This window comes from Amblyomma americanum, chromosome 11 (genome assembly GCF_052857255.1).
Source record: "Amblyomma americanum isolate KBUSLIRL-KWMA chromosome 11, ASM5285725v1, whole genome shotgun sequence".
Classification (NCBI taxonomy): domain Eukaryota; kingdom Metazoa; phylum Arthropoda; class Arachnida; order Ixodida; family Ixodidae; genus Amblyomma; species Amblyomma americanum.
Window position 1 is genome coordinate 867,821 of NC_135507.1, and position 10,733 is coordinate 878,553.

Sequence of the window (10,733 nt, forward strand, 5' to 3'; positions counted from 1 at the left end):
CGAGTGTTCTCCAGAGAGATCCGTGACAAAGATAAGTGGCAAGCCTGTGCCAGGATTCATTTCCTTGTTTCTTTTTTGCTTTGTCACGGATCTTTCCGATCTCTCGACGGCAGAAAGTATGGATTTGGCAAAAACGTTAGAACTGGCACTCAAGCTAGGGTTAAGCAAGGAAGAGGTGCTGCGTCTGTCTCTATGACGAGGAGGGAAAGAGGCAGAGAGAGGAAAGGGAGCAAGCACACGCAGACGCTCCCGAAGCAGAAGAGCACGAGGATAAAAGAGCTCGCGAACCAGATGAGAGAGCTCGTGAAACAGATAAAAGAGCTCGTAGAGCGAAGTAGGTAAAAGAGGGTGTATTAAATGTGCATCTGTGTGTGGGTACACCTGTCGCCTAGTCCATTCTTTTGGTCCGAGTGTTCTCCGGGTGAGGCTCGCTACTTATCTTTGTCACGGATCTCTCCGGAGAACACCCGGACCGAAAGAATGGACTAGGCAACAGGTGTACCCACACAGATGCACATTTAATACACCCTACGTGACAGACACACTAGCACACGAAACTATCAAAACTAACACAAAACACAAACACTATCAATACACATGACCCGGTAACACTGCTACTAGCGTCTACTACTAGCGTTCTACTGGTAGTGGTTGGCGTTCGTGCTCAGGGTTGGTTCGGTGCGGCTGCGGCGTTCTATGGATCCAGTAGCCGGCGTCGAGGCCTCACTCTCCCTCGCCCTTTTATAGCCTTGGCGTTAGTCCAAGTAAGCCTTGTCGTTGCCTTCTCCTACTTCTCTTCTCCACCAATCATCTCTCTCCACCTCACCGAATGCTTTTTCTTCATTTTCTTTATTCTTCGCTTAATCCACGCCATCTTCTTCACACCTCTTTCCTTCATAATTTTATTTTTGACTCTTTATTATATGTGACACGCAGTAACATTGTCGCTGCTCGCTATTGTCACGTAGTGGTGACGGCAGTCGAAGCAGCGATGAAGAAGGACGAAAAGGTCTTCTAAAAGAAAGCTGTTTATTGGGCTGACTTGCACCCAAAATGGACTGAATCACTCGGCGGCGGCAAAGCGACAAGCGTGCTCGGCGGTCGTCGAACAGAATGGCCGGCGCTGTCGGCCGTGCTCAATTTAAAGCTGATAGCGAATTTTCGAGATAAAGCGTGCAAAGTTACTAGAACATTCCGGAACAACGTAGAATCAGCTCTGCCTGGCTGCGATCAATCGAGATAAATCTAGTCGCGTCTTGCGTCGCAAAGAAAGTGATAAGGTGGTGTGGCGGCAGTTTTTAAAAACGAAGAAACTCTGCAAATATTCGCGGCACTATAAATGCTGGCTGCTGCTTGCGAGCCGATGGCTTGCAAAACGCATGATGACAAGCACCTTCTTCCCCCTCCGATGATGTCTCTGACGAACTTGCAGAAACGACAATGTCTTCCTCTGGGTGAACAGCGCTGTCTCAACCGTTGTTGGTAAGGGGTCCTCTACCTGCTCGCCAAAGACACAATTTGTCTTGAAATTGAAAACTGGTTTTTGAGGAAAGGAAACGGCGCAGTAATTGTTTCACATATGTCAGTGGATGTCCACCGAGCTGAGCTTAAAGAAAGGCAGGAAGATGGCGGTGAAAGAAGAAAGAGAAGACAAGGTCCCTCCTCCGGTAATAATTTCGACCACCTGGAGACCTTTAACGTGCACTGACATCACACAGCACACGGGCGCCTTGGCGTTTCACCTCCATCGAAACGCGACCGCCGCTGAAACACCTCCCGCTGAATAGTTTAGTTCTTCATTCTAACACTGTGGATGTGTTTGCATGCGATTGGCACTTGCAGCAATACGTCTTCGCTGCTCACTTGCCATGATGCCAAATGTACGCTGCACGAGCTTGGTGATCACGGCCCACTGCGGGTGCAGAAAGTCTCAGCGGAAGAAATGTGTGTGCACAATCTTAACACTTGAAGCGTATCTGCTTCATTCGATTCAGAGCTGGTTCACAGCACTAATCCTGAAAAAGTGTCGCTGGATCCAGCGCTGTGCAGTACCAGTTCTGTGGTGCAGGTGCAGTTCTCGGAGTTCTAGCGTGTGTTTTTTGTGTGCGGTTACTTTCATGCATAACAAGACTTGCATCGGCCATGGAGTTGGCCATGGTCGACGACGAGGGCATCACACAGTTCCTTGTTATGGAGTAGTTCTACTCTTCCGGCAGTGAATATGAGGAAACCAACTCCGTACTATCCTTTGCTGCAACTCACTTGTTTGGAACGATAGCAGCCGAATTCCGAAGTACTAAAAACGTGTGGTTGCAACTGCTACTTCAATTTCTAATTCATGAGGCTCTTCACACTCTCTAGAGAGTCGTTCGAAGAACCTTCGGCTTGCTTCAAGGCTCTGCATATTTTCCGACGGCTAGGGGAGGGCACCCACAAATCACCGTCGAGAGCGTGCCTCGCTCATTTGGGTCTTTATAAACAGTTTAAAAAAAAACACTCTTTCGGCAGCACCACAGGGCTTCCTCGCTGCGTAGCGTGAGCCCCAGTGTCCCCGTAGCCACAGCAGAATGACCAGGCAGTGGTGAACCAGCAGCAACTGCCTACATGCTTAGCGCAGCAGGCAGAGGTACCGACACTGGCAAAACACGCCCGGATTCGCGCTGCCCGTATTTTGCCAACAGCCCACACACCATTGTTCGCTGTCAGAAAAAAGCAATGTTTTGCGTGAACTTGCACGCACACAGACGGCTTAACTAGCTGTTACAAGTAGCAGGTACAGCAAAAAAAAAAATATAGAAAGTTACCTGATGTCACGTATATTTCAGCGTCATTTTCTCGCAAAATGACATAGGAAGCGTCGACGACAGCGAAGACCTCCCTCAATTCACCTTCAATATTTACGAGCATGTTAGAGTCATCTGTGCATCGTCTGCTGAAAGCCGTCTGCACGTGCACAACATTTTTGCACCTGCCTGGCGGCTGGTGCCGCGGTACCTTGTACCAAAGCGGCGCCACGGCTGCACCCAAATCAATCACGGATGGCGGTGCAGAGGGCGCTGTGAATCGAGGGCTTGTTTCGGTGCTCTTCAGATTACGCGTGGTGACCAGGGTCGGACGGACAGACGACTACGAGAGCACCATGACTACAACAAATAGATGAATTCTTTCCTTCAATATTTTGAGAGTTTAGATTTAGGCCAGTTAGGTGAAGTGCAGGCGAAAGAGCAGGTCAATGACCTAACGGCCGGGTCTACTTTGGACGGCAGCTATCAATTTGCAGGGCTCATTCGTGAGTTAACTAGTTTAGACAGGTATACTTATTCCTTTTCTAGGTGATCGGCTTTTGCGGTAGGCAGAAGTTTTATTTGAGCACGTGCCTGCGGGTGGATGCTCTAGCAATTTCTGGTAGCAATAATCGAGTGCAGCTAAAATGGCCAAGCAACTGAAGGTTAAATGCACGGAGTGTGAGGCGTCGGTGAATCTGAAAGAAACGCGGTTCGAATCTGCAGACGAGGCGCGGACTTTATGTGCAAAAGTCTGGACAGCGCTGACCAGGCGAACACCAGCCTAGCGTCACGTATGGATGCTCTAGAAAGAGAGCTACAGGTAGAGGGGGCAGAAAAGTGCAAAGAGCAGCTTAGCCAATTGTTGGAGGCAAAAATGGCTGACACCGCCATGCGAGGTCACGTTGGCGGACATTCCAGCGCCACCCACGTGGATGGGGCCTGCACTGGCATGGACAGCATTAAGGAACTAGGTCAGGCAGGTTCAGACAGAAACAGCTACGCAAGCGTGGCAGCTAGGAAGTCTGTAGGTGATGGAGAGAAGGGGAACAAGCTAACCACAAGGAATGAGGTCATAGTCACTGACGAGAGGCAGCAAAATTCGGAAGTGACTCAAACATGAGGAGGTGCAAAAGAACTACAATGGAGCGTGTAAAAGGTGATAAACGGGTAGCAGTCGGGTCATTCCCAGGCAGGACAATGGACGCAGTACTGAGAGAGACAAAAAGCGAACTTTCTGAGAATGTTCCAGAGCGTGATTTGGTAGTGGTAGCGGTGGGGCTAAATGATGTCCTGAATGGTGCAGCCACAAAAGTAATGGAAAGATTAGTGGAGAGAGTTGAAGATATAAGGCCGACAGCATAGCACGGAGACAGTCTAGGTTTCAGCTTTAGCAGAACTAAGTCAGGGGTGATGATTTCCAACGATACAACTGATCAGGAGCTTACAATACAAGGCCATGAAATATCCCGAGTGGCCGAATACAAATATCTTGGGGTACAGGTAAACGAAGGGCAGATGTACACGGAAACGCATGAACAGCCTCTCATAGCAAAAGGGCAAAGAGATGCCGAAATAATGAAACATAGGGCATTGTGGGGGCACAACAGGTATGAAGTATTTGGAAAGGAATAATGGTGCCGGGGCTTACTTTCGGGAATGCGGCTCTGTGTTTAAGGGCAGAAGTTCAGTCGAGATTAGATGTAAACCAGAGAGCTGTTGGAAGATTAGCACTAGGTGCCCACAGGAAAACCACAAACGAGGCAGTATAAGGGGATATGGGCTGGGCAGCATTCGAAGCACGGGAAGCTCAGAGTAAAATACTATACGAAGAACGCCTGAGGAAATTGGACGATAACAGGTGGGCAGCTAAGTTATTTAAATACCTATACAGAAATAGCGTTGACTCACAATGGCGGAAAAGAACTAGGAAGCTAACCAGTAAGTATGCCAGACACGAGGACGGAGAAAGAAAGAGCATTAAACGACAGGTTAAAAACACGGAAGGTAAAAATTGGATAGATTCAATGGCAAAGAAGCATAGTGTAGAACTATATCAATACTGGAAAAGGCAGATCAGGAAGGAAAAATTTTATGATAACTCAAGAGGCAGTGTCCTACTCTTTGAAGTTAGGTCAGGATGTCTTAGAACACGCAGCTACAAACAGAAATTTAACGAAAATAACACGTGCTGTATGTGGCAAATCTGCAGAAACCATAGAACACTTCCTACTAAATTGTGATTGTATCCATCCCGATGTCCCTAAAGTTTAGGGTTTAGAGATAACAATAGAGAGCTTTAGCTCTACCGTACGATAAACACGCTAACTACAGCGATTGCTACTGTACGGCAAATGTGGCTTTGCAAGCCTGGCAACGGTAGTAACGGCAACGCGTTACCGTACAGCTAACCGGCTACGTTGAAGCTCTCTAATAGTCATGTAAATAAATTTGCGGTGGAAATTAGCAAAAAACAATTGGAAGATTGGTGACTCAAAAGCAGAGAAGTGACATAAGGTTAAAAGTGTAGGAAGAAGTATTTAAAGAAAATGGCGAATTTTCATAACTTGCAACACAGTTAAACAAAAATAAAGGGAAAAAAAAGCTGAGCATGGTGGCAACTGCCATCAACCTGTGCAGGCAATGCAGTGAACCACAGCTGAATCGAATCCAGCTACAGCGAACGTTTTTAGATAAGGACAGATGGAAAACTTGCCCCCTGGAATCGGTCCCACTTCCGTTGCCACTTTAATCTCAAATAGTGTTCCTGTATATGCTTACAGGAACACTAATCTCAAAGAGACGCAAGCGCCATCTCTAGGGTTTTGACAGTACCACGTTAGTTTCCTTGGCTTTATTTTCGCCGCCGCTACACCCATTAGCTGCGATTGGTCACATGGAGAGTTTGCTCCATAACTGGCCTACGCTGGCTTGTGCCTCGCGTCATCTGCTTCAACCTGTGCTCGTCTACATATTGCAAAGTTCGTGTGCACTCTATGCCTGCGGTACGAGAGGCCAGGATGCTCAGGGTTGAGCTTTTGGCTGTAGATCTCTGCCAAAACTTAAAGCCCTTCTTTCCGCGGTTCCACGCGACAAAATCAGAGAAACACGATGTGCCGCTTACCCCCTCGTAGTTTGGGTTCCTCGCGTGTGCAATATGCGGTTGTGCAGAGTAGATTGTAAACTTTCCTCTATTGATTTGATCACTAAAAGTTTAGTGTCTGTAAATAAAACGTGGCAAAAGCTTAAAAAGACACTAAATGCTTTTTCTTTTTTTCTTGCGGCATACGCACTTTTAATTTTTTCTTCAGCCACTTTCACTGTTTTAATGAGTCGAGATGAAAATGAAATAATGAATTTTTATGGCGCAAGGGCAGCATTGGCCAAAGAGCGCCATAGCACAAGGTAGTGTTCATTGCACAAGGTGGGATCAAGGACCCATTTCCCAAGCATTTCACCCTAAAGAAGCCAAGCACGAGGCAGGGGAAAGCTTGTACCCATTGTATCACCGGATGCCCGTAGGCGCTGGGGATCGAACCCCGCACCTCCCGCATGTGAGGCGGATACTCAAACCACTAGGCCACCGCTGCAGTCATTGAGATGAAAGTATGATCGTCTTTGTGGTTCAGGAATTTTCTACAAGTGATCGATACTGGGAGCACGGTAGCTTTATTTCTTGAATGCGTATCTAATACGCATGTGATAAGCTGTTTGCCATCGCGTCTTCAATGTGCCCGTCTAAGGTTATGGTTATAAATGCTACTACGTCGTCTTGTTTCATTAATGCAAAAGAGATGAAGGCGCAACTTACGTTTGTATTCATTATAAATACGTTTCTGTACGCACGCAAGTCATCGTCTGCTGACGCTCCTCAAGCTAGAAGTAGCAGACGACGCGCCCATCCCAAAGCGACTGCAGCGCCACCGCCAACGCTGCCGGCAACCGTTTTCGCTCCGCGACCCCCTCGAAGCCGGCCGTGGCTCTGCTCCTTGGTGCGCCGCCGCAGTTTTCCAACTGCCCTTATCTAAAAACGTTGGCTACTGCCAAACCTCACAACATGGTTAGAAAGTTTTAGCGCAGCCAGACAGCCGTACGGCAAATATTGCCTACCCACAGTTGTCGTAGTGTTTACCGTACGGTGTCTCTATTGGTGCCGGCAACGCTGGAAAGAACCGGCAGGCAACTCGTTTAGTTTCGTGAACGTCGCGCGAAACAAGGCCTGCCGACGCTCTAGCTACGTACGTACTTGACGTGTCGCAAAATGCGCCTTCACAGATTCGCTTCGTACTTGTCCCATCAACTTAAAACGTATTTACCCAAGTGCACCAAACCATTTGCAGCACGTTACGATTGCGCCGAGAAGAACCAGGAGGAAATTGAACGTTTTCTTAGAAGTTTCGAGAACTTCGCGCGAAAACTGCTGCTGCCGCTTGCCGCTACTGCCGAGAAACAAATTTGCGTACCTCTGAAGGCTCCTTTGAGAGTCGGGGACACGCTGTCGCCGTCAGCAGCGATAGCGCACTGAAACATGCTCGGGTGGCTCGGCACACACAAACCGGTCCAGCAGACGACATTAGAAAGCTGCGCGAAACTTGGCGAAACTCTATGCGATTAGCAATTCCGCTACTGCCAATGACCGTGCGCCTGCCGCTGATGCCATCAGGTGGGGTACGGCTTCTAGTCGCAACTGAAGAAAAAAAAATCAATTTTCTTAAGTGTTTCTAACCTTCAGGTGCAATAAATAACTTTACGGCATGATAGTCTTTAAAAATATCACTGCTGCTGTCTGCAATTCGTGCCGCGCGTTTTAAAAATTGATACGTAGAGGTGTCGAGCATGCAGGAACTCAACGTCGTTGAAAAAGATAACGTGAAGGAGGGAACACATATCGTAACAATACAACACCCGCGAACATATTCAACGGCAACGACGACTGTGAACCGCTTCCAATCAATTTCAGTCAATCCGATGGCGGATGTTTCCCGGATTCCCGACGATCATCGAGCACGGGACGCCTGATTTCAGTATGTTCGCCGTACCTCTGATGGGTGTCCGAACTCGGCTTTGGACGTTCGGATCTTGGTCGGACGGACGTTGCGTGCCGTCTGGGCAGTCACTAGTACATTTCGGGGAAAAGGAACCGAGAACGCGTTGCGGCGTCTTCCTGAAACCACTCGCCAGCTCCAGCATGCGGTATGGGTCGCACAATGTCTGAGGACCTTCGCTGCAGAAGTAAGCAACGTCCAATTACCTCTGCGAGGGGCCTTGTCGCGGTTCTTGGAGACCGTGGTGAGCGCGGTCTCGTAGTTGGAGCTCGTGGTCGTCGACAGTTCGGCGACTTCACCTTTCTTCATGGCGGGGCGGATGAGAGCTCTGCGCTGCGTCGTTGACGGCGCTTGGCCGTACGAGCATGCGTGCTGATTACCGGAGGCGGCGCTGCTTCTTCGCCTTCTTCTACGCGTGATCGATGCACTACACAGCCTCTTCACACTGCGCGTGCTTCATATGGCCTTGAACCGAGGAGCAGATGCATTCACCACAACAGCGGTTCGTCGCGCAGCATTCTGGGTGGGGCCATAGCATTTCTCTTTGCATATAGCTTACATATTTTAGTCAAGTTGGAGGCTAGCTTGCCACAGGGGTTTGGACCAATGACATATGCACCTTCTGTTGCATGCCTTAAGGCAAGGCCCGGGTATCCACCAAGATGTGATCTCACAGCTACAGCGTCACTTAATTCCTTTGCCCTAAACACATGCTTTCGAATTCCTCCGCGTAAGCAGACTGAAGTGCCCTCAGAATTTCTTCCAACCGTTTTGTTTCCAGCAGAAAAATTCACAGTGCGACTGACAAGTCAATCCTGCATAATCGCCACCCACGGTTTTCTTTCGGTTCGGTGGCGTCACTTCTGGTCGGCACTACAGGCTTGGTGAAGTCACTTCGCACTCCTTGGTACAACTTGCGCTCATCGCTTGCGGTTAGGTGGCGTCACGTCGCATATGACATCAGATAACATACTAATTATCATGACCATGAATCAGGTGTTCTGCTCCTTCCTCCTTTTCCTTAATAATCTTTATTCGACCATTCAGCCTGGAGTAAAAGCTGCATGCCCATTGACAGCTTGACCAAGCCCTGGCTGGACCTTTGGCAATAGCACAGCTAGCAGTCGAGAAGCACTGTTCTTTGCAAATCAAAAAAAGGTGTGAGCATAACACAGCACATCAAGGTGAAACATCACCGCAAGAAACTAGAGCACGGCCAGTCGCTAACATGCATGCTCTGGACCGAAGGAAACAGAAAACGCAAAACCAATAGTACTCGTTCAAAAAAAAAATGTGTGCTTAATAAAAAAAAGAAAAAGCAAGCGACAGGCACAAGAAAGGTTATGTATGCAAGAAAAACAGTTCAGCGCTTATCCTGCGCCGTTCTTTACTGTGTGTGCGTTTTTTTCGGCGCTACTGTTTTCCTTCCTGGATCGAAATGAACCATCTAGCCCAAATAGAAGTTCTTTTAAATGTGAAGAAAAGACATGTGATTAGACGATTCTAGTTTATGAGCTCCAGACAGATGATAAGGAAACCTTTTTGGTATGAGAATTATTCTATACTTCGGAAAAAGTTCAGCAGTGTGGCAAGACCGCGGAACGTTTTCAGGAATTAAGGCGCTTGTATTACATGTATCTTGTGTAAGTTTGCCAGAGTTTCAGCACCCCAAACAAAGCCATACTAGTAACTAACTTAAGACTTAAATAGGGAATGATAAATTAGGAGCGTCACACTTTTTGCAAGTACTATGTGCCGATTATGGTAGAGAAGACCAAGTGTTTAGGATCATTTTGTAGTTGTGCAATATATGGTCGCCCCAAGACATGTTTTGTACTCCTAATGTTTTGAACATTGGTTCTACTTCTAAAGGAGGGGACCTTAAAGATATAGTTCTGCTTAAGTTAACGAACTTCTTTTCAGATCCAAAGATCACAATCTTCGTGTCCGCAATATTAATTTGTAATGAGTTTTTCAGGGTACATTGGTCTAATAGTTCTAACACCCAGTTTGCTTTATCTACCAAATCATCTAAATTGTCCGCAGGTATAAATACACTTGTGTCAACAGCACAAGTAACGAATTTTACAAGCGGTACAACACGAACGATGTCATTACTGTAGATATTTAAGAGAAACGAACCAAGCATACTTCCTTGGGGAACACCAGAGCAGACAGGCTGCATTTCAGATGTAAACCTTTGTAATGTATCTGCCTGTTAGCGAAATTCTAGGTATGATTTTATGAGGGAAACTGGGTGCTCACAAAACCCATATCATTCAAGCTGATGGAGTAGCAAATTTTGATTCATAAGATCAAACACTTTTGTAATATCAATGAAGATTGCAATGATTCCTATTTTGCTCAAGTTCCTGCAGTATGTGTTCTTTCTGGTCCAATAAGAAGATTCAGTGGATAAATATTTTCTAAAACTATACTGAGAGCTCGTAATTATGTGGTTTTCAGATTCAAAAGACAAATTGCTGGAAGATAATTTTTTCACGTACTTTAGAAAATATTAGAAGCATTGATATTAGTCTGCAATTGTTGACATGGTTTCTATCATCCTTTTTTTTGCAAAGTACAGACTCATGTGCATACTACATACAGCTCGGAAAAATATCATTTGATATACACAGGTTCATGATATATGTAACAAATGGCAACATAAGGTCCAAAATGCATCGAATCGGCTTCATTTGCACCCGGTCGACGTCACTAGTCGAGTAGTGCAGTTAAGTGCATCAAAAAGCATCCATACCTGACCTTCGCCAACAGGTTTAAGAATTATTGAATTTCCGACCCAAGTGACATCGCTTAGGCCATTATCAACAAGAACAGTGCTAGAGATGCTAACGAAGAGTTTATTAAATGTATGTGAAAAATCCCGCCCAGAAATTTCAAC

General features: G+C 46.8%; 1 protein-coding gene across 5 annotated transcripts in view; it reads right to left on the reverse strand.

Annotated features, from left to right (window-relative positions):
- LOC144110292 (acetylcholinesterase-like) overlaps positions 1 to 9,333 on the reverse strand; it is a 47,655-nt gene extending 38,322 nt beyond the window's left edge. For 3 of the 5 annotated variants that reach the window (XM_077643140.1, XM_077643139.1, XM_077643142.1), the window contains exon 1: positions 8,035 to 9,333. In XM_077643140.1, the coding sequence (XP_077499266.1) occupies positions 8,035 to 8,137 (103 nt within the window). In that variant the 5' untranslated portion in view covers positions 8,138 to 9,333. Of the gene's footprint in view, positions 1 to 7,246; positions 7,409 to 8,034 lie in introns of those variants that run through there. The other 2 variants (XM_077643144.1, XM_077643141.1) reach the window with 2 other exon arrangements.
- Between the last annotated feature and the right edge of the window lie 1,400 nt (positions 9,334 to 10,733).